This window comes from Coffea eugenioides, chromosome 2 (genome assembly GCF_003713205.1).
Source record: "Coffea eugenioides isolate CCC68of chromosome 2, Ceug_1.0, whole genome shotgun sequence".
In the NCBI taxonomy this organism is placed as follows: domain Eukaryota; kingdom Viridiplantae; phylum Streptophyta; class Magnoliopsida; order Gentianales; family Rubiaceae; genus Coffea; species Coffea eugenioides.
The window spans coordinates 653,285-679,988 of record NC_040036.1 but is presented as its reverse complement, the minus strand read 5'-3'; the positions used below and the strand labels follow the sequence as shown (position 1 = coordinate 679,988).

The 26,704-nt window shown below is 37.9% G+C and overlaps 5 protein-coding genes across 6 annotated transcripts; 3 read left to right on the top strand and 2 right to left on the bottom strand.

Annotated features, from left to right (window-relative positions):
• Positions 1–1,124: 1,124 nt before the first annotated feature.
• Positions 1,125–4,754, bottom strand: LOC113763959. Its single transcript, XM_027307960.1, has 6 exons — positions 4,157–4,754; positions 3,636–3,801; positions 3,322–3,498; positions 3,152–3,235; positions 2,098–2,179; positions 1,125–1,889 (listed from the first exon to the last, which is right to left on the bottom strand). Exons 1-6 carry the CDS (start codon positions 4,483–4,485, stop codon positions 1,435–1,437), a joined length of 1,293 nt encoding a protein of 430 aa, XP_027163761.1. The 5' UTR covers positions 4,486–4,754; the 3' UTR covers positions 1,125–1,434.
• A 2,523-nt stretch (positions 4,755–7,277) lies between these two features.
• Positions 7,278–10,857, top strand: LOC113763768. The gene is made up of 3 exons (XM_027307685.1): positions 7,278–8,432; positions 10,038–10,126; positions 10,232–10,857. Exons 1-3 carry the CDS (start codon positions 7,539–7,541, stop codon positions 10,350–10,352), a joined length of 1,104 nt encoding a protein of 367 aa, XP_027163486.1. The 5' UTR covers positions 7,278–7,538; the 3' UTR covers positions 10,353–10,857.
• Positions 10,858–12,275: 1,418 nt separating this feature from the next.
• Positions 12,276–14,521, top strand: LOC113760521 (transcription termination factor MTERF8, chloroplastic). The gene is made up of 2 exons (XM_027303136.1): positions 12,276–12,710; positions 12,823–14,521. The coding sequence occupies exons 1-2, from the start codon at positions 12,440–12,442 to the stop codon at positions 14,118–14,120; spliced, it is 1,569 nt and encodes a 522-aa protein (XP_027158937.1). The 5' UTR covers positions 12,276–12,439; the 3' UTR covers positions 14,121–14,521.
• Positions 14,522–16,344: 1,823 nt separating this feature from the next.
• Positions 16,345–19,961, bottom strand: LOC113761953 (ribosome-binding factor PSRP1, chloroplastic). 2 transcript variants are annotated; one of them, XM_027305158.1, is made up of 6 exons: positions 19,300–19,961; positions 18,836–18,979; positions 18,476–18,742; positions 16,868–16,976; positions 16,626–16,767; positions 16,345–16,521 (listed from the first exon to the last, which is right to left on the bottom strand). In XM_027305158.1, exons 1-5 carry the CDS (start codon positions 19,582–19,584, stop codon positions 16,637–16,639), a joined length of 936 nt encoding a protein of 311 aa, XP_027160959.1. In that variant the 5' UTR covers positions 19,585–19,961; the 3' UTR covers positions 16,345–16,521; positions 16,626–16,636. The 2 variants fall into 2 exon arrangements, with proteins under 2 accessions (XP_027160959.1, XP_027160957.1); XM_027305156.1 differs by having other exon boundaries at positions 16,345–16,767.
• A 4,665-nt stretch (positions 19,962–24,626) lies between these two features.
• Positions 24,627–25,520, top strand: LOC113761960. Its single transcript, XM_027305169.1, has one exon. It carries the CDS (start codon positions 24,627–24,629, stop codon positions 25,518–25,520), a length of 894 nt encoding a protein of 297 aa, XP_027160970.1.
• Positions 25,521–26,704: the final 1,184 nt, after the last annotated feature.

The window sequence follows — 26,704 nt, the reverse complement described above, 5'->3', positions numbered from 1 at the left end:
TTCCAAAAATAAAAAGATCAAAAAGTAGTTTCAGAATAAATAAAATATAAAAAACTAAAAAAAATGTTTCTTTAGATTTTGGGAAAAATATTCACAGCATCACATACCTATTTTGGGTAGAAAAGAAAGTCAGATGAAGAAGAAATAGGTGAGAAAAGCAATAAGCAAAGGTTGTTGATCAAGACGCAAAAAATGACAAAAAAAATATCAAATAGTATATACCAAAAAGAGACATTAAAAGTAGAAGATCATGAATCATAATTATTGGACTATGGAAGAAAGGAAATATCAAACCCATTCTTGATCTCCGATAATGAAATCATTCATTTAGTTAATTATGGACAAAAATGAAAGAAAATGCATCAACTAATCCAATAGAGAAAAAATAGAATAAATGATTAATTAGGATGATAGGGGAAAAAAATGAAATACAAAGTGGAAACTAAATAACAAACCTGCAGTGTACATGAGGATTTGTTTAATTATCCTTAATCAAAAAGGAGAAAGGAAATAAAGTGAACAAAAGAAAAACAAAGCAAAATGAAAAAAAGAAAAGGAATGGACCACGTGTCAAAATGAGAGGGAATTCACTTGGCAATCATCGGAGTTGCTATAGTAACTCCACTTTCTTCTTATATAATAGGTAGATACTCGTAAACGTTAGCCAAAAGAGCTAGTAATAAATGCTTCATGGTTTTCTGTGGTTTTCCCCTAAAGTTCCTTTTTGTGCTAGTAAGATGATTGGCGCGATCAAGCGCTAGTGTGCTTCGCTGTTATCACCTACAGTCAAATTGTTAGGACGGTGATCCCAGTTCGTTGTGCTACTGAAAGTTTTATGACACAATTTGTCGCGTTAGTAAAATGATACTGCTAATATATTTGTCCAAGACGTTTGTGCTTGTACTGGAAAGTTCTGGAACCGGGAATAGAGCCCTGAAATTCAGTCATAAACACAGCGTTTCCGAATGGCTGTAAGCTTTGCTAGTTCCATGTACTTTGGTCCAGAAAACTACAGATTGAAAGAGCATCTGTGCATGGCAGACCCGCTTAACCTAAAATTACAGATTGAAGTGGCGTATCACACATCCATATGCATGAAGCTACCTTGTTCAAAATGGTATACATAAACTCGGAACAACCATCAAACCCAAATTCCTTGAATTGCAGAAAGAGCACGCGATAAAAGCCTAAGCATACATAAATAGTCCAGAAAAGAGTGTGACAGAAGAGGAGGGAGGCAACAAACGCCATTACTATCAATTATACATCCTTCTTTCTAACTTGTGCGTATGTCTTGAGTATTGTAGCCAGACGCACAGAAGAGCCCGCCAACAAAAAGAAAACAGAATCTAAAACCGGATAAAAGCTAAAATTTCACCAACCGAGAGCTACGGCAGTGACAGGTGCAATTATACACCACTTTTCAAATATGTCTTATGTCCTAGGACACGCTCTTCTTCCTATGTTTGCAAACGTTTTTGCGACGCTAAATATGATTGCCTTAGTAAAGAGTCCATGATCGACACTACAAGCAACAACCACAGCCCCTCCCAAAATTAGAAGCTTTGGTATGATCATCCCCCTAGGCTTTTCAGTTAACTCCAGCATCTCAGATTCTGACGAGTCTTCTTCGCTACTTTCTAAGGACCTCAGGTGGTCTGGGTCAATCTTTGTGTTAATTTGAGCCATAAATGCAGCATGTGAGAGCAATGCCCCAGATGCTCTTGTCCTCTGATAAGATCGAAAACCACGCTCAATCTTTCTGACAGTCCCCCACATACCCTGTCTTACTCCAAATTTTGCAATTTCCCATGGGATGCCCATATCTTCGTGATGGAAGAGTAACACCTCACATGCATCTAATTGGCCATTTCCCTTCCTCGACTCCACTGTTTCATGCACCCATGAGTAGTTATGCAACTAGCAAACACTTGCACTAATTACCATACATACAATAAGATGTGTAAAGAAGTAATTTTTGTCTTGGAAAATAATCAGACCGTTGCAAAAGAAAGCAGTGCAGAACTATAATCAAAGGGTTCTGTTAATTATGTGGATGCATGCTTGCCAATGGAAACAAGAAGAAATCTTTTTTACCTGCTTGTATGTACCAACTTGAATAATAAAGGTCGACACGTCTTGGTTTGCCCCGCCTTGGAATAGAATCACAAGGCACTCCCTGATTTGAAGAAGGAAAAAAGACAGGAATCACATTAGAATCCAAAACCCACGAGGATGTACAGTTGACAAAAGCAACTGTAGGGAAACATAGAAAATCTGTACACACTGCCTGCTTTGAATATTGTTAGTAACCAGAACTAACACCGCTTTTATTTCCTCCCTTATGACCAGTTTCACCTCACTAAGAAAGAAAGAGAATCGAAGAAACTCCTATATGACCTATGCCCACACAACACACAAAAAAAAAAAAAAAAAAAATCGAAGAAGCTCCTATATATGTCACAACGTCACAACAACATGGTACTCTTAAAGGCATCTATAGAACGTTAAGGTACATCTTTGACATGAAGTGATGTCCCTTATTTTGATCAGATGATATTATGAACAACAAGGTGCTACCAGAAAAGGCCATCTTTTTTAACATGATAGCCACATTCTATTATGTAGCTTTCCAACATTCTTCCAGCACCTTCACTTCCTCTCTGCATCAGTGCCAAAACAATTTTTGGCAATAGTCTTCATCATTCTTCATCACCTCAATCATGTCAAGCACAAGTTGCTAAGATGACTGTAAGGAACTTTAACAAGGACAGAAACAAAGTCACTCTAGTTTAAAAAAGACAGGCAGATCATTTACTATTTTTGCAGTCCCTTTACTTCCACTTATATGTTTGCCAACTGATCCTTTGGTTACCAAATCTCCCAATAGAGCACTTATTTGATTTTTTTTTATTTTATTTTTTTGCATTTATGTATTCATAGAACAAATATCTAAGCTGACCATCAAATACTTCCCTGACCTTGGACCTAACCGTCTTGAAGTACTTCTTTTTCATTTGAGTAGTTCAATAATCTTTCAGCTCCTACTTCAAAATTGAAAAGATAAAAAATTTAAAATGTATTGACTGACATGCATTTCCACAAATGTATAGGCAAGAAAACCAACCAAAAAGAAGAGTCTCTCACAAACCTTAGTGACACAGTAATAGGATCTTCCTGATTCCCATATTCGACGGCCAATTATGTATTCTCGGTCACTGCAGAAGAAGGGAAACTGCCAGAAAGAGCATGTGAACAAAATAAGTACCAGCAAGAAAAGATAATGCCTGTGCTGTAATGATAAAACAGAGCATTCCTAACCTTTCTTATCCAGTGCACTATCATAGTTCCTGAGGTAGGGCATTCTTCCAGGGTTTCAGCATGTATAAGCATATCATCCCACTTCAGTCGAAACTCATCATCCCAGAAGAAATCCCTCAAGAGCTCAGGTGTGGCATCTTCATAAACTGTTCTGCTGCAATATTGAGGAGGACCAGTCTAGCATATCCACCAAGATGAGATTAGTCAAAAAACGAAAATGAGAAGCACACAAAGGCCTATAGCCACTACAGTTATATTTAAACAAGAAAACAAGACAGTTGTTTGCATAAGATCGATTTTACAAGTGAGAGTACCTCAGGATCTCTCTGCCAGGCTTGGTAGCTCATCTCTGATGTAGAACGTTCCATCATATGTTTCCAAGGGGGACCTCCATCTCTCCTCCCAACCAGATGGCACAAGTGTTCCAAATCCTCGTTCGTAACTGCTACAGGTACTTCCTCTTTTAATTGTGAGAAACCACTGTACAAATCACAAGCACATGATCAGATTTGCCTCGTGCACTCCAGACTAAAATAGAAGAAAAGAAGGAAAAAAGAAGAATGGATCAAAATTAACATAATGGACATCAAATGCATCGTAACAAACTTGTGTTTCTTTAGGATTTCGTATGCTGCATTGACCATGTCTTTATCCTATCTACCTTCAAGCCTTTTTTGGTCCATTTTTGCCAATTAACCGAGAAATGACAATATTTAAAGCGATTAGGTATCGAGCTTAAACATTCTTCGATCAGTATTGAACTGAAATTCAAATAGGGGGAAAAATAAGCATGAGGAAGCTAGAATTTCTGGCAATTAAAACGCCAATAGATTACCTGGAAATAGCATCATCAGTGGGTGGGGGGAGAGTATCCTGTCTCTGCTCCACAGAGGTATCCGGGGAACAAAAAGCAAAAGTTGGAGGGGGAGGGGCACCAAAACTCAGAACTTTGGAAGGAAGAAGAGAAGAACAAGGGGAAGAAGGCGCTGAAAAATCAAATTTACAATTGCCCAAGCTGGCCCATCTGGGTTTCCAAGCCCACCCTAGCATTACACCAAGAAGAAAAGCTACCCAAACCGGACCCAACAACATAATCACCCCTACAACCATTCCCCCCATGGTGGGTCTCGTCAGAATTTCCAAGAATGCATCAGCTACCGCCATAACTCCGCAACAGCTGTTTTTTTTTTTATATATAATTGAAGTATTACAATATAGTAGCAGTACTTACCATGTATACAAACAGAAAATTAAAGAAAAAGCAAAGTATACAAGAAAAAAGAAAAAAAAAAGGGAAAAAAGTTGATCTGTCTCTCGATGCTAAAGATTATCCAGCAGTCATCAAGAGAAAAAGAGAGAGGGGAAGAGGAAAAGATAGGAGAGAGATGCTAGTACTTATTGTAGGCCTGAGAAGGAGACAAGAGAGATTTTACTTTATGTGATAAAAAAATGAAAATGACACGAAGGGCTGAAATGAAGTTTAAGGAGATTCTTCTTCTTCTGGGTAAGCTGAGTTTTGATTTCATTATTATTATTTTTTTTTTTTTGGGGGATATTCTGTTGTATTTCCACCCTTTCTTCTTCTTTTTTTTCCCCTTTCTCAGAAAATAATAACCGTGTCTAAGAAGGGTACGAATGATCCTCGCAAAGAAAAGACAAAGAAAACACCCCAAAAGAGGGAAAAAGAAAAGGGGGGTGAATGGGCAACGTAAGAATAGTCCCACACCGCCAATGCCGAGTTGTATTGTTATGGCGGTAGTAATTTGGTTGGGGGAGGAATGGAATGAATGAATGAAATTTGAAGGAATGAGGAAGAGATGGGAGAATAGATTGGCTGAAGGGTTTCAGTTAGTGTTGGGGAAGAAGAGATGGGTCACCGTTGGTTAGCTGTTACTCTGGTGGAGTAATTTTATTTTTTTTTTTGCTTGCGAGGACGACTGGCTGTTCTGAGTTCTGAGTGGGCTGCTTTCGTACGTCTGATTGCGATTGCCATTGGTTAGCTGTTTCATTCATTGGATTTTGTGGCCGCGGGGTGTCGGCGTCTCACTCGTTAATCGTTATCCTCCTCCTACTCCTCCTTGATGCCGTCTCCTCCTTGATGGATAGGATAGGATATAGGATAGCGTTGTGACGTAGGCTCTCTCCCAGCAAAAGACAAAGATGTTGATGAATCCGCCAGTTTCTACGGTTGGGCTGATAATGCACCAGGCCCAGCTAATTTTGTCCAACATTTCGCTCCATACACAACCCCCTCCCCTTCCCCCCTCCAAAACCTAAGGTGATATCGAATCGAAATTGAATATTTTTATACTTGAACTCGAGTTCAATGCTCAAACACGCTGCTCGAGTTCGACCGAGTTAGTTATATTGCGCTCGACCTCGACTTGAAGTAATATATTTGATATTCGAGCTCAACTCGTTGGAGATCCAGTCAGTATTCAAGCTCGTCAAAGAATTTTCAACAGAAGGAATAATTTAGTTATTTTAAAATATTAATTAAATATTATAGCAGGTACTCGATAGAGCTCGACGAGCTCTTCATTACGTAATATCCCTAGTCCAGTTTGATTCGCGAACTCAATCGAGTAGCTTGAACTCAACTTAAACTTGACTTTGATCGAGCTCAAGTTGAGCAACTGACTGATCTACTCGCAAGATCGACTGAGTTGTAGCCTTACCCCCACCCCTTTTATTTCCTAAATCCTACTACACTATGCACAGGTTTTTTGTATCATTTTTGGATTTTAATTGTTGCGCTCATGTTTGCTTTGTTGTATGTATATAAAAACTTACCAAACACTAATGTTAATTCAAGTTAACTTCCAAAGCTTATGTCACTTTTTCCTTGAGAGATAATTGCAGAAACCTCCCATGACACTATCACTTACCTCCCTTGTGATTTAGAAAATAGTACTTATCACTCTTGAACTTAAGGTTTGTGTTGCAAATTCGGTCCATGCTAGAAAAGCTACCATTTTTAAAAAATTTTAGAAGTGAGTTGAGAAATTTGTACCAAATTTGCCTTCCATGCTGCTTGTTAAGTTGTATTAACAGATGAATGACAAAATATAAAAAGTTATTGAAAATTAGTAAAATTCAAGGGGTATAAGTGCAATTGAATTAAATTTACCAACAATACATGTAGTAACTGTGGATACTAACTGTTAGTTAAATGACTATATATCCAGATTATTGCAACAAAATTTATAAACAATACATGTCATTTTTAAAACTCTCTATTTGTGGGGTAACACAAATTATTGAGCATTAGATAAGTCTAGTTACAAGTAATTAGAAGTGCATACTAATAAGGTAAAGTTATCTTTATTGAATGAAAATTGCAGTAAGTGCATTAAAATCACGTACTAAAACTGCTGTTGTTATAATATTTTCAGAGTACATGATTATAACTGTATTAATGGAAAAAGATGTAGTAACTTGAACAACAGTAGTAGGCTGAACTATAGGAGGTTTTGAAATAGAAATGACTTAAGTAGATACGTTTGTACAAGTTCTCTTTATACTTACTTTAATAGTAGTTCCAGAATTGCTTATTGGTCTTCTTCTCTGCAATTGTATAAAAATAGAATTAAATTGACTAGTTTGAAGAACATAATATAGAAACATGTACATCGTTTTCTCCGGCACCATTCCTTAATTTTGCTTACAATGGCTAATGATGCTAAAATTCACAGGTAATTTAGTTTAAATTAGTCACTTAATTTGTTGACAAAAAATAATTTTTCTTTTCTAAAATTCATCCATTAAGTTCTTTTCTAAATCCCTTTCCTTAATTTGCTTATAAATTTGTATGCCATAACTGAGGGAGATAAATATATAGAAAGGAAAGAAAAGGTGAAAACGGAATTCCCAAGGGAACGGAAAGCCTCTCCGTGTTGCAGTTGCTTACTTAACCAGTCAGTAGAGCAGAGCAGTGCAGTAGGTAGTAGGAACAACAGGAAGCCAAAATATCAAAGACCTCCAAAAATATTAAAGCCCATATAGTCCGTCCGTCCTGCTTTGCCTCTTCTCGCCATTTACCAATAACCAGCATCCATCTAGCTCCTACTACCACTCTACCAATCCCCAAATTTTCCAAAGTATAATTGCTGAAAACCAACCCCCGTTCGCCAGTTCCCCGCATCATTTCTCCCCTCCAATACAAATTATATAATACCCCAAAAAAAAATAAAAAAAAATAAAAGGAAAAAGGAAAAATGCTCTGCTCAATTTCTGCCTCCACTTCCACCGCCACCTCCTCCTCCTCCTCCGGAAGATCCAATTCCAATTGGCTTGAAAAGCTCCGTTCTTCTAAAGGTTTCCCCTCCTCCACCGACCTCGATCTCGAGCAATTTCTCGCTCTCCCCCAAAACCACAACCACCCTGTTCCCCCAGACAACCTAGAACCTAGCAACCACCCCCAGACCCATCACCCCACCGATCAATTACTTCAAAACCCGACTCAACAAAACCCATTCTTCACCATAGTGACCAATGTGCTGGCTGAGCTCTTCTGCATGGGCGACTCCTCCCTTAAGATCCAACCCGGAAAGAAATGCTCCCGCAAACAGACCATCCCTAAGTTCTGCCTTCCTTCCGATCCTCCTTCAGATTTCAGTAATAATACTGCCAACTATGGTGGTATCAGCGACAATGCGCCAGCGCCCAGCAAAACCGACAGCGCTTCTCCCGTGAGCGACGACAACAGTGGAGTAGGCCTGGGGAAGGAATTAGCTGATCACCAGCAAGTCAAGCTGGTGGAAAATGTCATTTGTATTGAAGAAGGGGAGGTGGAAGAGGAGGAGGAGGAGGACGAGGAGGAGGAAATGGGTTATGGCAATCTTTCCGGGTTTTCCAGGACTGAGGTCACGGTGATTGATACCAGCTTCGCAAGCTGGAAATTTGACAAGATGTTGTTTAGGAAGAAGAATGTTTGGAAAGTCCGGGACAAAAGGGGTCAATTCATGAGTTCTGGGAAGAAGAAAAAGAGGAAAGCGAGTAGCGTCGATAGTGAAAATGTTCGTGGCGGGCTTCATCGAGTCAAGAAGCCAAAGACTTTTAGTGGGCAACGTGGTTTATCTAAAAAGGGAAGTGATGGAGCATTTAAGGACGTAAGTTTGGATGCTTCTTACCCCTGCTTTTCCTACTTCACGTCATAGTTATGCACTTTATCGCTAGCTTTAAATTTGATAACTCGTGTTTTTGTTAGTTGAACGTCAGTTAGTGGAGTTGGTATATTTGGTAATCGTAAACTTATGAATGTTTCAACTTTCTCTTTTGCCCCATTGATGATTTTCTATAAATGTGCTTTGTTCTATGAGTTTCTGACATTTGGTGGTTGTATCTCTTCGGTTTTGTGCCTTTCAAGTTCAAAAGAAGATGGTTTATAAACTTGTATTGTTTCAGAAGATGACAAGTTAAGGTAAGCATATAAATAAGACAACGGAGGCAGTCATTTTTGAGTGCCTGGCAGTAATTTTGTGAACTCATGTTGCATGCTTTCGGACGTAACATTCTATAGAGATCTTGAATCATGCCAGAGAGTGGATTCAGATTAGTAAGAATGCTTATCGACCTTAGAACTCTCTTCGGTAGTTATCCTTGTATTTGCAATCACTTTTTCTGGATGACTTGCTGCCAACCATATAACATCTTGAGCATTTGAAAGGCAAAACTTTGAATTGCCTCAAATTTGGGGCAAGAGACGGTGCTTTCAATTTTTTTTTTTCTTTTTGCTGCCTGTACAAACAGCTTCATTTGTTTCGGGGAGGTAAGCATGACCATGATACCACACGTCTAGTTTGTTCAGGTATCATATACATAGTTTGTCTTGATCTTGTGCCCTGCAGCTTCATGATAAATATTTACTTGATGAATCTTCAATTCCTTCCATTGGATTCCCATCATTTTTTGGGCAAAAATTTCCTTCTAGTATTGCCTATGAGTTTCTCTTATTGTGGCTGTAGACAATATATTTTAGATAGGTAATTCTAGTAAAGTTTGTGAAAAGTTTTGATGAATTGTATTTTATCAATTTTCATCGACTTAAATGCAGTTTATGAATGACTATTTTTGGATCAATCTGATGGCATTAACAATTTTACTTTATTTGAAGCTGCTGGTTGGTTGCAATACATTTTAATGTATGTGGTGATATGGGCTTGTATGACTTACTTATCCTTCTATGGTTTTTGTACTTTGATTTTCTTGGGTAGAAACTTGCTTCGTCACCCTAGATCTTCATCTTTCGGTTCAGAGTTGTGTTTACTTGCTTGCAAACATGGATTGTGGTTTGTTAATGTCTGTGCTTACTTGTGCCTTCCCTGTGCTTGTTTCAGCAGCTTTATTCCTGTTTTAAAAATTTGGCTTTACTTTTGGTGCCACATAGTATCACTCTTCCAACTGCGTGACATGTTTACTTAGTTTGTACCTCTTCTGTTCTTGCACAATTACGTACAGCATTCCTTGTCTAGCGGGATTCTGTTTCTTAGCTATCCAGTCCAGTAGGATTTTTTTAAATTGCTTTCTCTACAGCATTCCATGAGATGTCCAGTGGAATTGTTGCCATAAAAGAGGTTCAAAAAGCTATGATGACTTCATTTTTATCTATGTTTTGTTGTGAGATTATGGGAACCCACAAATACTTGCTTGTAACTGGATTCTGTTAGCATGTTTCTATGTTTATGATCCTCTTGTGTCCTCTTTGGCTTATGCAGGAATATCATCTGAATGATAAATCACGGACAGCCAGCAGAAAGATATCGGATTCCTTTAGCAAGGCTCTGAAAAAGAAGCAATCAACCTTGTAAGGAACATGTGGCTTCTTATACCTTTGCTTTTCATCCACTTGATCAATTAACTTTAGTTTGCTGAACTTATGGCTCTGATGGGTGCATTGCTTTTTGCCCAGGAGTTTGGAAAATGGGGGCTCATCAGTTGTTCTTATTAAAAACATACCCACAGGTAAGAAAAGTGGAACAAGCAGTCCAAGAAGTTGTCCAAAATCAACTCAGAGACAAGTCAAAGTGTAAGCTATAAACTGGCCGTTCATAAGTTCCAAGGATGAAGGTGCGAGTTTTGTGATCTCTTATTTGGTTGATGGAAGATTACAAGACCTTGCTCTGGCAGTAGAGCTACTCGCAAGGCCTTCTGGGGTGAAGAAGATAAAGAATCAGTTTATCCATTTATCCATTCTTTATTTGATATATTTATTACACGCACGCGCGCTCTCTCCATCTTTTGTAACAAGGCGGAGGGTTAGGTTGGGAAGGGTATCAGATTGTTTTGTTCACCCATATATTCATTACTGAGGCTGCACATTCCTGTACGCCATTTACTGTGCCACTTCTGAGTCAAGTATCATTTTCTGTGGTCTACGAATAACAACAATGTGGCACGCTATTTTGATTGCCGTTGCATACTCTTATGACTTGTGGAGCTCCAATCTTCATCGGTAAATTCTGCATATTAGAATGGATGCCCGATTTTGAGACTGGCCTGCAAACTATTATTTGCAATGAGAAAATAATTGATATAGGCTTACCTTTTTCTCTTGGTCAGGATATTTACTTGTTAGTTCTTTTCCAACTGATACTGCACATGTATTGGGAAGGTTACGCTTGCAGGGAAGAGCATGGAGCACAAATTTAGTCCGAATAGGGAATATCTGATCTGTGACTGAATGGAAAAAAGGTACTCCCTCCTTGTTTGTCTGCAGCACCATCCTGCTCTCTCGACAACACTGATCAAGCCACCACCAAATTAACAAAAAGGGATAATTTCAGGAGCCTCTCCTAGGTTTTGCACTGGCCTCCCTCGAGGTTGCAAAAATTTCAGATACCTTCTCTAAAAGTAATTAGCTTGTAACAAGTCAACCCCATTCAAGAAAACAAACAATAGAAAATTGGTTTGAGGAGAGGAAATAGATTGTGGTTCAACAAATGCGCTCACACATGTTATGTTTGTTGGTTAATCTAGTATCGAAGTATAAATTGTTATTTTAACAAAGGTAAGGGGGTGTAAGTGTAAATGCACAAGACATCAACTTTAGGCTTGTACAACTCTTTGCAATGACTGCTTCCATGATTTGAAGGCTCGTATAACAGCAGTAACAAACAATTGAAGAGTAAATTCGGGAGGATTAGATTCAAGAATTGGGTGGAATCAGTAAAAAAATATAACAAGAAATCACACAACTGTCTAATTTCAATGAAGAAGTGAACTCACAAAATATGGCCTCCTGAAGCCTATTGTCTTCTCATTTGTACATGGTTGAACCTATTGTTTTTACTTGTAGGGCTATCACGCTACATGATCAAGAAAAAAAAATTAAGAAATATGCAACCAAGTAACAAGAATTCTTATACTTGAGCATCAAATAAGTCTTTCTTGTTACCTTGATTAAGTCTTGCTTATGATTAGCATATTGTTGACAAGAATTAGAGAGCAATTTTCCTCCACTTAAAGTCATGCTTAGCTACACAATCACTCAAGTTCAAGCTCTGTAGAACTCTAATAGTTATTCCCACTCCTCTAATTACTCTTTTATCTTGTGTTCACGAGTCACAAAAATAGAAGAACCCAAAAATAGAAAAGGGGAAAATATAGACCAAGAAAAGAGTAGCAAATTTTGCAACCTACCGGAAGGCTTCTAAGTGAGAAGCACAACCAAGAAAGTACCATGAAAAGATACTGTAAAGATGAAATTGACATGGCCTTATGTCTCATTTGTACTTGGGAGACAGAGGGGAGACACCGTCATCGACGAAGGATCTCAATCATCAAATTGTGCTGCGCCCCCCCCCCCCCCCAAAAAAACCACCAATTTATTGAAACTGTGGGGTGGGGGTTCAAAAGCTATCCTCCACAGGAAAGCATTCCCGCCTCTTACAAAAGCTTATGAACAAATTCTCATTACCCTATAATCTATATATGTCCAAAATCATTTCACTTCTTTCCAAAACTCCCAAGCTCCTTCTATGTCTCCTCTTCTCTCATAGTAATTTTTTCTCTTCTTTTCATTTTTGCCTTTTTGTCCTGAACTCCCAAACTAGGCCTTAAAAGCGAACGTTGGGAAGAGAGTTAAAAGCGAACGTTGCTATCTAACAAGAAGTCGAGTATGGCGGACTTCCTTGCTACTTTGCCCACCCCATCCATCTCTCGTTACAATTGCCGGGCACCGAACAACTCTACTTCAGGACCATCATTACCCATTAAACTCATCATTTCAACCGCACAGAGCTGCGCGCGTGCCTCCTACGCACCAACATCATCAAACTGCACCATACCCTTCTTGGGTTTGCGGACGACTCTATTGCCTCGATTCTGCAGCACCACCACCACTATCGCCGTCGTCAACCATAACTCTACTGAATCTTTTCCCAACGGCCGTAAGTAACTCCGTTCCTTCTTTCAGACTTACCTTCGAATACGTTGCCTGCATATTCACACCTGAATGTGCTGCTCTTCAAAGCTTGTCGTTATAATGCTCAATCTTCTCAGGAATAATGCTCTCGTCCCTCTTCCAGCAATTGGGGTTTAGGGAGAGAGATGTAGAAGCCCTGTTGAACTGCAATCCTGCTCTCACATTAACCCCTTTCGATTCCATTCAATCCCGGGCACGTTCACTACAAGCTCTGGGGTTAAGCCACCTTGCCCTTTCTCGATTAATTTTGAAAAGGCCAGAAGTTTTAACCGCTCCAGAAATTGATTCATTATTGCACTTTTTTCTTCGGAATGACGATTTGGATATACGAGGCAAAATAGAGCCTGCAAAGATTGAGCGCCTTCTAAATGCAACGGAACCAACTTTCTTCCTGGGATTTGAAGACAAAATAAGACTGCTGCTTCACCATGGGATTCCCCAAGAAAAGCTTGTTCATGTTCTCAACAAAGCTAACGTAACCAAGGCATTGTGCCTTAAGTCGGTTGATGAAATTGGTCGGACGCTGGCTTTCTTGAACCGCTTTGGTGGGGTTGATTTAATTCTTAAACGTCCATCGATCCTTAATTATGATTTGGACAGCCAATTGATTCCGAGGATCACGTTCCTTTTAGAGTTGAGTGGGCGCAATGAGGATGCCACTGCTACTGTGTTGCGTAAACTGCCATTTCTTGTGGCTTACAGTCTTGATCACTTGAGCGATCATGTTGAGTTTCTCAAATCATTTGCCGGGTTAACTGAGAGTGAGATATTCAGGATTGTTGCTGTTTATCCGAATTTGTTTAGCGCCAGCAGGAAAAGGAAATTGCACCCCAGGATTGACTTTCTGAAAAAATGTGGTTTGAGTTCCCAGGATATATGCCGGTTCTTGATCAAAGCCCCTTTGTTTATTGGTCTGTCATTTGAGGAAAATCTTGCTTGCAAGCTGGTTTTCTTGGTAAAAATTGGTTATGAGAACAGAACCAGAGAATTGGCTATGGCAATGGGTGCTGTTACCCGGACTAGCTGCAAGAATTTGCAGGAGGTGATTGGGGTTTTCTTGAACTATGGATTAACTTGTGAGGATATTCTGGAGATGAGCAAGAAACATCCTCAGATATTGCAATACAACCATGAATCACTGGAGGAGAAGCTGGACTACTTGATTGAGGATATGGGTCGTGAAGTAGGGGAACTATTGGCTTTTCCTGCATTCCTCGGTTATAAGCTTGATGGTAGGATTAAACATAGATATGAAATGAAGAAGAGTAGTTTAGGTGAAGGAATGTCCCTCAACAAGCTATTGAGTGTCTCAGCTGCTAGATTCTCGACTAAAAACAAGATACAAACGATTTCATTGATTGATGACATGAAGTGAAGTAATGATTATATCACATAGATATTGGTATATCTCCTGTTCAAACTTCTAGTGCTTCCTTGAAATGGAAATTCCAATAGACAAGAACGCTGGTTCCCTTTCATGTCTGGGCTGGTGCGCTGAGACATGATGAATATGGTTACTCTTCAGCGAGAGAGAATTGTCTCCTCCAAAGGCCCTTTTTTTATGGATAACATTGGACTTACCCTTATTGAAGATCTTCATGATTGTTGTTGATTAGTAAGAGTTTCAAGTTCAATTTATACCTGGCCGAAATTAATATTTCATGTATAGGAGAGCCTGTTCATTTTTTGCACTACAATGTTCACAGTTTAGAGCCCAGTACGTGTAACTGATGTGTTCTATCTAGAACCTGAACATCCATACCACTGTTTTTTGAAGTGTCTGCACCACAAGTCAATGAAAGTTCCTAGGGCAGATGAAGCAAGTTTTCATACTGAAAAATGTACCTAGATGAATTGAAAAAACTCTTTTAAGTTTCGACTTGCTAGATTTTCTTAATTGATCTCTTGATTCTCTTACATCGCCTATTTGATAAAAGAAATCAGACTCTCGCTTTCCCCAGAATCATTCTTGAATCAGATATAGATAATTGACTTTCTGTTGTTGAATGTTCACTGAACCAAACATTCTAGGACCTGTAAAGCATGTTGCAGCTGTAGCAGGCATACCTAAAAATACATTTCCGGGATCTATCACAGCAACAATCACATTTGATATGTGCTTATGAAAATTTCAAGAATTGTGTCATTTATCAACTCATTTTTTCCGGTAATGCAAAATTAGTTATTCTCTACATGCTTGCTTTTAGGTTTTATTCTTTTGTCTGATTGATTTTATCTTGTTTCTTAGTCAGGTTCAAAGAACACATATGTTCCAGGAAGTCAGCTTGTTAGCATTAGCCGAAGAGAATAGCCACCTAAAACACGCCTACGCAACCAAGAGCAAAAGAAATGTTGAACTCAAATGACTTATTTAACCCTCAATTTGCCCTTAAATTACTTGTTGCATGCTTAAACTCAGTTTAAGTCTTAAGGATTCTACATTTTGGGCATAAAATAAGAGGTGCGCCGATTTAACTCTGCCTGCAAAACCCTAAAGTATCCTCAATTCGGGATTGGTAATAATTTAAAATTTTTATTATGAGCCTATGCTCTTTTTTATGTGCTTATGGCCAACTACGTTTCAAACGAACTGAATTAGTTTATAGGACATATATGTCCTATTACTTTTTTTTTATTTGTTCTATAATAATAATTGTCTATTTACGTGAAATTTTAATATTTTTACTTCAAAAATAAATGAAGACTCATATCAAAATACTTCAATTGTAATACTTGATTTATTTTATTGTATAGCTTTTTAAGTTAAAATTTTGTATTTACTAGCAATATAATATAATTTGCAAAAAATTTAAAAAACCAAAAACGTAAAATATAAATTACAAGAAGTCAAGCAATTATAATTTATTTTTAATCTATTTTCAATTTTGATAAGATTCAAAAAAAGTCTTGCACAATTGTTCAAAAGTCAAAGAATAAAGTATTTTAAAGCATTTATTTCCTTGTATAAAACAAAAATATTTTAAATATAAGGAAAATTTATTATTATGAAAAATCATATTCAAATATTAATTGAGCTTATAAATAACCCAAGATATCGTGATACAGTGTAAAAATTTACGAGGACAAATTTGATTTTCATTCTACTATTTAGGTATTCTAGGATGAAGGTGGAAAGGACTTTCCCCAAGGTTTTTTTTTTTTTTTGAGGAATGAAATTTCAGGAAAAAAAAATTGCAACAAACATTCCAAGGGAAAGAAGTTTCCCACGAACCATACCAAACGTTAGAATGAAATGAATAAGTTCCAAAGACCTTTTCTTTCCGAGCCATTCCTAGGGTTAGTAGACATGTAGCCGCGGGGATAAAATCTCGTGGAATGCAAGCAAGAACACAACGTTCGGTACAATTCCTGGGTAGCATTCAATTTTACTTTCTTAAGAATTTAAAAACTTTCCCATTTGGATTTGGTAACTACTTTTTTGCTTATATAATTCCACAGACTTGCGCTTTTCAGAAAAAGATTATTCTTACACTTTCTTTAGCAAAATGTTGGTAAAAATGCTAAAAAGTAGACCAAAATAAAAAGCATGCATGAAAACACGAGGGTACAAGAAGTTGGATCAAGAGAAGAAAAAGTAGTAATTCAGATCCATCTTTCTGTATAAAATTTCAGAAGGAAACAAATCCAGTTTTTCGTAAGCGGTCCTGCTTTCAGCCATAAGCAGTAAACGGCACACTGCACCTCACCGTACAAGAAGGCAGACGCCTAACCCAATGTTTCTCCTCAGTCTATATACAAGATCATCTTACACGGCCCTATTCAAGTTGCAGCAGAAAATTCCTTCTCGTAAGCTACAATAATGCCTCTACTCAGAGTTGCACTCTTTGCTATAAAGTATACTTTGGTTTTAATCACTTACAGCATATGCCTCTACTCTGCCATGGAAGGTTCTCTAGCTGGTTCAACTGTCAGCGGCTCCAATTTCTCTGCTTTACCATTCCCCTTAGGAATAATCAGTCCATATCCTCCAGCTTTTCTTTTGTACACAATGTTAATCTCGCCTGCAACAAGGGATACAACAATCAGAAACAAGAGGAACATCATAATGCTAAGATTTTAAAATAAAACATATATAAAATGTATAGAACCTATATTCTTTACCAGTTTCCTCATTCCGAAAACCATAGAAGTCATGATCCACATTTTCCAGCTGCTCAATCGCTTCACTTACAGTCAAAGGTGGCATGTCAAAGTATTTTGTACGAACAATCTGCAACCGGTACAAGGCATGAGACTCTCTGAGAAAACGCAAGAAGCTACACTTTACATGGCACGTCATCCATGATGTCAGATTTTTAGTTGGTACCAAGATGAATGAGGTACCAACTCAAAGCGCACGATACTACTGATGAAAACATATTTCTATGTTCTCTGAATTTGACACCTACTCGTATCGTGTCTGCAACGGATGAGTCACAAATGCATGCAAACTAGTAAACAAGACAGTTATCTAATTACGACCAAACAAAAAATCAATAGCACAGTCCTTCCAGTTTATACAGAGAGGCTGTCATGATATGTTACATTTGTCGCACAGCACAGCATCCTAATCTAGTGCACTCAGTTGACAACAACATGTTGATAAAAAAATAATAATAATAAAACTGTTTCACATGCAACAGAAGTCACTGCAATGGGGTTTGCCATAAAATAGATTTGAAGATCAGTTTATGTCCTCCCACAATTTAGTTGGACAAACGAATTTGCTGGATTCTTCAACTACTGGAAATATCTATCAATGCTGCAAAATCGTTAACTATCATCCAGCAACAGATGTAAAGCACCAACCAAAGATCTTTTTCAAGTGAATTAGCTAAAAACCAAACACATGTGAACCAAAAAAGAATAAACAGAATCCCTCCTGATCGATCATGTCGGGAATAATGAGAAATGCTTGAAGATAAAAAGCTGCTTTACTGGATCAGATAGGTGCAGGCAGAGGTAAAGACACATCAACGCTCTCTTGACTAGATGAGTCACCCAACCAAGATTCAGAAAGTACATGAATACTTGATTAGTTAGCTCACTAATACTAGTCAATCCATCGTGGAATGTAATGCAGCATATTGTTTTTGTTACTTGAGTTTGCTCTTATCTAAGTGGCAAAGATAATTGCTAGCATTGAAACTATGATGAATACCCTGCGGGATGTCAGCGGTTCGAGTCCGCTTATCTCCAACTCGTGAACTTAGAAAATACAAAGCTATATGATAGCACCCAATTCCGATTCGGCGGTTCGATCATCTATCATTCATGGATTTAATAAGATCCATCCATTTAGCAGCACCTCAGGATGGCATAGCCTTAAAATAAAAGTGAAAAAAAAATGATAACGCTGTAGAATATAGGCATCATTAGCTATAACTGTTTCTATCTCTTTCTGTCTCTGAAAGAAAGAACAGAAAATATCAAAGAGACAGACTTGCCTTACCTTTCATTAGCTAAGGCAGATTTGGTGTGCTCCACCACTAAACCTACTACTTGTGGACGGAACTGGAATCCCAACATACTTGGCCATTATTATGCTCATAAACTAGATAAAACATTTCTAACTGGAGTAGTGTTTTGCTTTACCAGCGATGATTAAATTTGTAAAGCACGTATTGGAATCACCAAAAACAGAAACAAGCGGTTAAGTAAAATCATAGTATGAAACAAGCATGAATACTCAGGGTAAAGACAACGACGATATAAACGAGAGAGGAGAACCTCATTGGCAATGTCCTCATCTTTATCTTGTGCCTCGGAAACCGTCTCTAAGCCCTCTTCAACTGCTGCTGCTGGTAGTGCACCGCCAACATCTCGGAATTTGAGTCTGTCAAAACCCTTCATGTGACGACCGTGATCTGAATCTTTCTCTTTGATCTTCCTCAATTTCCTCTGGATGATGGATGCCACCAAATCTATGCTTCCATACACTGTCTCTGCATCTTCCTCTGCCCGAACGACACCATGCTTCTTAGTAAACAAGGTTACCTGACAACGTAATCTCAACTTTAAGTAAAGCAAACACAGAAATTCCTGGGATCAAGAAACTTGTTGAAAATTTGCCCATGAGCTGCAGCATACCTCACATCTTCGGATTCTGGGGCCTTTTCCAAATTCTCCACCTCGGACAGACAACCTGACATCCACCTCCCTCACCAGATGGCTGTGCTTTTGCACAGCCTTGCCCAACTTCTCTTCCACATGACTCTTCACTGCTGGAGCTAACTGTAAAAGTACGCAGCGTCTAAATAACTTTGTACATACGAAAGGAAGGAAAGCGTATAATTGCTGCGTGCACAATAGTATCAGTACTGAATACATTGCAATTACAGAAAATGTATCTTGAATGTTTATCACGTAAATAGGGAGAAAAAATTATCAATGTTCGACTGCAAATGCCAGTGAGATTCACATCTCCCCCTTGGGACCAAAAGGGGCAAAGACAAAAGAAAATATTAAAGTTGGGTGGGAACGCAATTGGATTAAAAAGATAAAAGAGGTGATTTTTACCAAAGAAAAGAGATTCAAAAGAGGGGGTTGGATACCTCAAGGTTTTTGCCCTGAATGATTAGTTTGACAGAGGAGAGAGGGCCATCCCAAGACATCCGGATGGGGAAGGATGTGGGAGGAGGGGGAATCTTGAAAGCGATAGTGTCAAGGGTCCTGAACCTTGAGCTTAAGAAGCTGTAACAGGTGCTGGAAGACAATGACCAAAGAAGTGGAGGCATAGAGGAAGAGCTGGTGGTAAGCGAGGCAGAAGGAGTAATAGTACCGCGGGAGACGTGGGGAGAGCGGAAAGGCGATTGTAAAGTTGGGGAAACCGCTGCCATTTCTGCAGATTCTTCAAGATTACTCGATCAAACACAAACAAACAAAAGGCAAGGCTCTTAAGAAGAAGAATCTAATCTTTTTTTTTCCTTTTTAATACAATTCTGGGTGCCACTTGCTAACAAAATACTACTCGTTAAAAGAAAAAAATGCTGCAATATGTCCTGGGTTTTTCTTTTTGGAGGAGGAGGAGGGGATGAGGAAAAACGGCGACAGGCGAGTAGCCCCCTGCAGGAGTAGTATTTAGTAATAGTACACTACTAGCAGTGAGTGAGCAGAATTGTGCCAGGAAAGAAAGAGGGAGAGAGTCCGCTTGGGTAAGGTTCAAGATTTTGCCATTTTTATTTTGAAAAAATTTTGGAGCGGTTCAGTGTTCGCACACAGAGACACTGCTGATAATATTTATTGGAGTGTTTGTTGAAGAGGAGGCGGACGTGGTTTGGGCAGGGGATGGGGTGGGTCATGGAACAAGGACACGTGACAGCAAGGACTAACATCCGATCCAATATGGTCCCCACCCCTTCTCCTCTCTGCCCATCACTCTCACTTTGTGTCCAAGTTTCAATGGATAAGTTTTGAGTTTCCGTCCCCCTCCACCACCATTCCCAAAATTGGGGTTTTATCTTCAATGTCAAACAGTGATGTCAGTCAACCCACAGTGGTCGGCCCAAACCAGCCACTCTTTATTTCTGCCTCCTTTCGTTTTCTCCAACCCAGGAGTTGAGGCCCATTTTTAAGCGAAGGACAATACTAAGTAGGATCCAAGAAAGAAGCCAATTTAATTTAAGTTTTGAGAATGCCTATGCAGTATCTGGGCACTACACTTTACAGGAGGAGTGACTAAGTTCAATTTTAACTTTTGAGAAGGAAAACTACACTTACAAAAGTTACTTGAATCTCATGGCAGTCCTTCCAAAACAAAAACAAAAAAAAAAATCTCATGGCAGATTAAAAAAAAAGAAGCTATCTTTTAGATTTACGTTCGTCAAAAAATTGGTAAGGAGTCCATTGCGTGTATTTATACTTCTCACCTTCCTCCACTAAGCGTGGCCCGCATCAATCTCCACTTCCTTGCCCAAGCGAGTCTAAATTGACTTTTATGTAAATTTTCTAGAAAATTGGAGTTTAGTCCTGTAAGATATTTCTTCACTCAACTTCTGATTCCACGGTCAAATTCAACCTAGTTACATTTTCCAATGTTTTATTTGCTAACGCTGTGTCCGATCAAATAACGTTTTAAGACTTAATTTGACCCAATGAGAGAAATGTATGCTTTTTTTCTACCTTTTTTTTTTGAGTTATAAGTTGGGGAAAAAAAACCGAAGGAATGAATCTTTTTTGTTAAAAAAAGATTATTTCAAAGTAAAATGGAGATATGGAGTTCTTATTATCAATGTGGAGAAAAATGGAGGAGAAATCAAGAATAGGCTCGCGTGCTTTTCCAAAATTGTCACTACGATATATACATTCACGCGACATGAAATAACTAAATGGCATGCAATGCGGATACACAAATTGGCTTAGTTAATAAAGACAGGTCACGTTCTCATAAAAAAGGTCACATGTGGATGTCTACATATAAAAACCCTATAAGCGACGTATAATCTCGAGACATGTTTTGACTCGTGATACTGATTAGAGCTATATTCATCTAAACTTTTTTTGTGAAAATAAAAAAATAAAATTACTAAATGGCATGCAACAATTTAAAGAGTTTAAAAACCCATGTGATATATTCTACACCCTTAAGTCTATGAAATAGGGGGCACGGCAATGAGCGACGCATCCATCCTCCTTCGTTCACAATTGTGTGTGGGGGCCGCAGCAGAATGATTTTTTTTGTTAAATTTATCTGTTATAAGTTTTTAAATAATTTTAGTTACAGTAATTTTTAAAAATTTTTAAATTATACGCTTCAAAATATTAAAAAAATTACATACTTTAAAATTTTTTTTATAATTTTTACAATAAAATTTAAGATAAACACCTAAAAAAAATTCAGTTGTCAAACGGCCAGGCCATAGTTGTTTTAAAATATTCAGCAAAGTTGATTCATTGCGATCACTAGTCATGGGTGACTCGACTAGTATGGTACAGTAGTAGTATTTATTTTTTAGTGGATAAAGAAAGAGGCAAGCAAGGATGAGATCGCGTAATCAATCCTAGCCGGAGAGAAATTAACGATTGGGCCCACCGTTAGATGGCCAATAGCAGCAAGGAAACCTCTGAGATATTTTTCTATTTTTGTGCCTGAGGGCGTTTGAGAGCCTCCCAATAGGAAAAAAGGAGAAGGAAAGATATTTGTTGATAAGTACAGGACCTATTAGCGGTGGGGGAGGAGGCTGAGGAGGAGGGCGTTCCACTAAAAGTCGGCCATCCAACAAACCAAACCAAACCAGCACCACTAATTCGGAATCAAAAAGAGGACCTTTATTTATTTATTTATATTTTTGGTTGATGATTTGGGCTTATTAGCGTGCGATTCCGATTTGCAGAGTTGCACCCAATAGGGAAGCGTTTTTTAATATGGCTCAAGCACTGGCCACTAGGTTGGGGACGCGTAATTTGGTTTCTGCAGTGGAAAGAGAGATAGCGTTTGACACCTTCGCAGCCACAAAACAAAAAAGATCCCAAATGGCGTCTCCACTTGGCAACATTCCGTCCATGAGACTTCTGAGCGTCCAGATCCCCTAACGCTCCAAAATATCTTCTTCCTGGGACCCATTCCCTCCCGCGCATTACCTTAACAACTCTCTTCCCACACAAATATCTCGAGATATTAATCTGTATGATGGCAGGCTGGGTACAGTTAATTAGCTACTGCGGGCGTCTCATATCATCCGCCCTAATTGTACTCCCGTCCCTGACTTCCAGTAAAACTACGTACATCCACCCTCACACTTTTGCTTTAATACAAACATTAATTATTACGACTTTTCTAATTAGTTTCTCAAACCTTTATATTTTGGTAAAATAGGATGCATAAGAGTAAATAAAATCCCTACCTAATAATTGGTTTAATACAACATTCTTTTTTTTTTACCTATTAATGTATCTAGCTTTAAAATAGGTTTTTAACTCTTACAAATCAAAACGTCTACCACTCAAACAAACAACATTCCTTTTTTTTTTTGGCCCAATTAAATTTATGTTTGCTTTTATGTATAGAAATCCTCAGCAAAGAATTCATTCCACAGTGACTTGTTGTGTTGTTATATAAAGAAATTCATGTGGTAAAGAAACAAGGCATGTTTGGATATAAATTATTTTTTTAAAATATGTATTAGTTTGTCTGAACCATAGATATGTTTTTCAATCACTTTTTAATAATAATTTATTATATTTTTATCTGATATACACATCACATCTCAAAAAATATTATAATAATTATTCTAAGGGTGTGTTTGGTTCCTACAGAATTGGAGGCTTAGAATTAGAATTGGAGCATCAATTCCAAATCTTCGGTTTGGATGCTATCTATGTGAGAGAATTAGAATTCAATTTGAATTCTATGAGCCATCAATTCCACAAATTCAATTCTTTGGTAAGACCTAAGAATTACAATTCCAATTCCATAATTTCACCTCCTATTCGGGTTAGTACGCGGATCCTAATGGGTAAAAAATTAAAATCGGGTCAACTATGTAAGCAGCCTCTCTCGCGATCTAATTAGTCACTTTTCCTCAACCGCAAGTGCTTTTGCTCTGCGTCCTCCCCTTCACCTCCACCCTAACATTTTGCCTCTTCCACCACCGTTTCCGGCATCGCTCTGCCACGCATTTACCCATCACCTCAGCAATCGCAAGACTGCTCCGAGTGCTCTCTACTTACCCGTGCCTAATTTTCTCGAACTGGGTTATTAGTTCGGAAGGTAACAACTAAAAGCTCTCCTTTGCCTTCGATTTTTAACTTTGCAGCATTGAATATTGAATTCTGAATTTCTTTGACTGGCAAAATCTTTGTACAAGAGAGTGATTTGATGTGTTTCTTCAAGAGAGTTTGGTTAATTAATAGGGAATTGGACATCTTAGGGATTTTCAGGGGCAACAGGGAGAGTGAAGTAAGAGGAGTGGATATGTCAGCTTTAAGGATTTGGTTGGGATTTTCAACATTATTCAGCTTAATATATATTGTTATTGCATTTGCACTAGCTCTTAAAGACGGTATGATTTTGTTCCTTTCTTGCAGTTCTTATCGTGTTGTGAGCTGTTCATTGAAACTACTGTCCTTTCAGTTTCCTTTAGATCAAATTGATGTGCTTTTAAACTGCTAATCTGATTTTAAGTTTTTCATTCATCCAGTTCATGTTCTTTTCCACTTTTTGAAATGCACTGACCTTGTTTGTGGGGTTGAATTTTATAATGATACTTGAGAATGAGGTATTATTTCCATGTATTGGGATATGTTAAAATGTAGTTTGCCGGATCAAATTTGTATTGGGGTACATGAGTTGTAATTAATATCATATATTGATTCATATTACAATTATTTGCGTTCTCAATGGTTTTTTTTTTTAAGATCTGTCAGATTGTTTAGAACACTTTAACAAGTATTAGTTTTCTCATAGACTTGTACATAAACACAGAGAATGCAGATTACACCCTTTTTTCTTTTGTTTTATTGTTAGGAGTACTATTTTTTTTACTCCGTTGCCAAAAAGATAAACAAACATAAAGTTCCAACTCCCCTACCCACAGAAAAGAAGAAAAAGTCACCCCATAATTCCACTCACATGGTTATAGCTAACGGCTTCAGATCATCTTTTATCTATTGACATTTGGGTTTTACTTGGTTCTAGTTTGCATGTAGCTATTTGGTGTAGTTACTAGGTATCCTAACAGAATTTAAGTACATTGACTTCTGATCTTTGAAATAACTTGCCATATCTGTTGGCACTGAACGAATTTTTCTTCATTTAACATATGTATGAATTTTTCAGGTGCATATTTGCCTTTCATTTTTAGTTCTATAATGCAGTAGCTATTAAATATGTTCTTAAGAACATGACATTGTGATGTTTTTCTGGTGCATATCTGCCTCAGATATGGCATCTGAAGCAACATCTCAGTCAAAAGGGAAAGGCAAAGGGTATTTCACTTGGACTCCTGAAATGGATCGTGTAATGGGCACTTGTTTTATTGACCAAATGAACCAAGGAAACAAATTGGATGGTAAATGTGCATGGAAAACAGTAGCCTACACTGCAGTAATGAATGCTTTATTCGATAAACTCAATATATCTGTGACAAAGGCTAATATTATATCTCGTTTCAAGACATGGGAGAAACACTATGACATCTTATACCCACTGCTCCAGTCCTGTAACTCTGGGTCTACGATAATATGGGACTACTCTAGAGGTAGAATTGATGTTCGTGATGAGGATGTATGGAATGCTCGAGTAAGTGAGAATCCAAAAATTCTTCCTTACAGAAAAAAAATTGTGGTTGAAAATTGGGAGGACATCTGTACACTGTTTTCACAAGATCGTGCAAATGGAGAGGGTGCCCAAACTGTTTTTGAGGCTAATACTGAAGCTGAAGTTGAAGAGTCTGCTAATGTAGAGGAATCATTTGAGACTGATTCACGATCTTTAGAAGATGAAGTTATGAATGCACTGCTAGCTCGACAACGGTCAAAATCAAAAGCTTCATCTTCAACAAATGATCGTGGCACAAAGAGAAAACTAACTAGCTCTCAAGTACTTTACAAAGTGTTGGGACGAATGGCAGATTCACTGGATAAGTACTTAAATTCAGAATGCTCAAAAGTTACAACTAAAATGGTGGAAGACGAGTTATCTAAAATTGAATTGGATAGATTTCAATTTTTGAAGGGTATTGATTTACTTATGAATGACAGGACAAAGTATGACACTTTTTCTGGTCTCCAAGATGACTTAAAAAAGGATTGGCTATTGATGCACATTGGTAATTGATTTTTTTTTTGGTAATCTCCAGTTGAAGTTGTTTTTGTAGAAAAAGTTGAGCTGATTGCTGGAAGCCCAAGTAGAGCAAGTAGAAGTTGTTACTACTCCATTGTGTATCCATGACTTTTTAAATTCTGATGAGTTCTTTGTTTTTTATGTAATGGATCAAAACAAGATTATAGAAAGATTCTAGGGAGTATTTCAGCAATTTTCTATCTGTTTTTTAGATGATAAGAATGGAACATTGGATCTTTTGTCTGATGAACTAGCATTTTAGATATTGAGATTAACATAGCTGCCTGTGTTGATGGCTTGATGCCCTGACTTGTCCTTTAGCTGCATGAACCTTTGCATTCTTTCTCAAATAGTATGTTTGTAAAACAATTGACAAGGTGGATGTTTGAACTTTGAATGAGTATATGTGGATGTGGCGTGCCTCTAAGTGCTGCACTGCCCTACATGAAGAGGAGGTGTAGTGCACTGCAGGACTGCAGAAATAGCAGCAGTAGTAAGTATGCATATGAGTACCAACACGTATTAAAAGGGTGATAAAATAAGCTTTGCAGTGCTTCGTCTTTTTCATGCAGTCAATGGCTCCTTTACTAGCCATTGGATCCTTATTTTTTTGAATTACTGCTGCAGTCTGCAATAAAAAAAATGGTGTCCAGTATAACTCAGGCATGTTGGATTTTTTTGTTTTTTTTGGTCCTTCCACCTTTCTCCACACCTTTTTCCACCATCAACTGTTAGATTCAGAATTCGAATAGTAAATTGAATTTATTTGTTGAGAATGTTAATTAAATTGTTTTACAAACGTACTATTTGAGTTAATTAGTGACTAATTCACTGTCCAGTATTCTACCATGTTTTAAGAAATATGCTAGTGTCATTGGGGGTTTACTTTTAAGGAGGTGAGGTCCAGTTTTGGTTGGATGCCAATATCTATACCATACGTTGAACAAAAGAAGGCAGTCAGGTTGACACGTCTCGTTAATGCTGTGCTTAGCACAACCTAAGTCTGGAAATGTTCACCAAAGAAATTGACATAAGAGTGGGAAAAAATAAATTATTAATGGCACAAATTGGTTTTTACTTTTAAATCTTTAGTAAAAATTAGCTAAGTGTAAGATAAAAAGAAATTATTATATAAAAAAAGAAAAAAAGAAAAATTTTATGTAAGCAAATGTTTCATG

Coding starts and splice junctions, on each gene's coding strand:
- LOC113763959 (XM_027307960.1), bottom strand. CDS start 4,485: ATGGCGGTAGCTGATGCATTCTTGGAAATTCTGACGAGACCCACCATG. Junction 3,499..3,635: donor CCTGGCAGAGAGATCCTGAG/GTACTCTCACTT, acceptor TGGATATGCTAG/ACTGGTCCTCCTCAATATTG. Junction 2,180..3,151: donor CCTATTACTGTGTCACTAAG/GTTTGTGAGAGA, acceptor TCTTCAAATCAG/GGAGTGCCTTGTGATTCTAT.
- LOC113763768 (XM_027307685.1), top strand. CDS start 7,539: ATGCTCTGCTCAATTTCTGCCTCCACTTCCACCGCCACCTCCTCCTCC. Junction 8,433..10,037: donor GTGATGGAGCATTTAAGGAC/GTAAGTTTGGAT, acceptor TGGCTTATGCAG/GAATATCATCTGAATGATAA. Junction 10,127..10,231: donor AAAAAGAAGCAATCAACCTT/GTAAGGAACATG, acceptor CTTTTTGCCCAG/GAGTTTGGAAAATGGGGGCT.
- LOC113760521 (XM_027303136.1), top strand. CDS start 12,440: ATGGCGGACTTCCTTGCTACTTTGCCCACCCCATCCATCTCTCGTTAC. Junction 12,711..12,822: donor TGAATCTTTTCCCAACGGCC/GTAAGTAACTCC, acceptor CAATCTTCTCAG/GAATAATGCTCTCGTCCCTC.
- LOC113761953 (XM_027305156.1), bottom strand. CDS start 19,584: ATGGCAGCGGTTTCCCCAACTTTACAATCGCCTTTCCGCTCTCCCCAC. Junction 18,743..18,835: donor CCAGAATCCGAAGATGTGAG/GTATGCTGCAGC, acceptor TTACGTTGTCAG/GTAACCTTGTTTACTAAGAA. Junction 16,977..18,475: donor ATGAGGACATTGCCAATGAG/GTTCTCCTCTCT, acceptor TACCGGTTGCAG/ATTGTTCGTACAAAATACTT.
- LOC113761960 (XM_027305169.1), top strand. CDS start 24,627: ATGGCATCTGAAGCAACATCTCAGTCAAAAGGGAAAGGCAAAGGGTAT.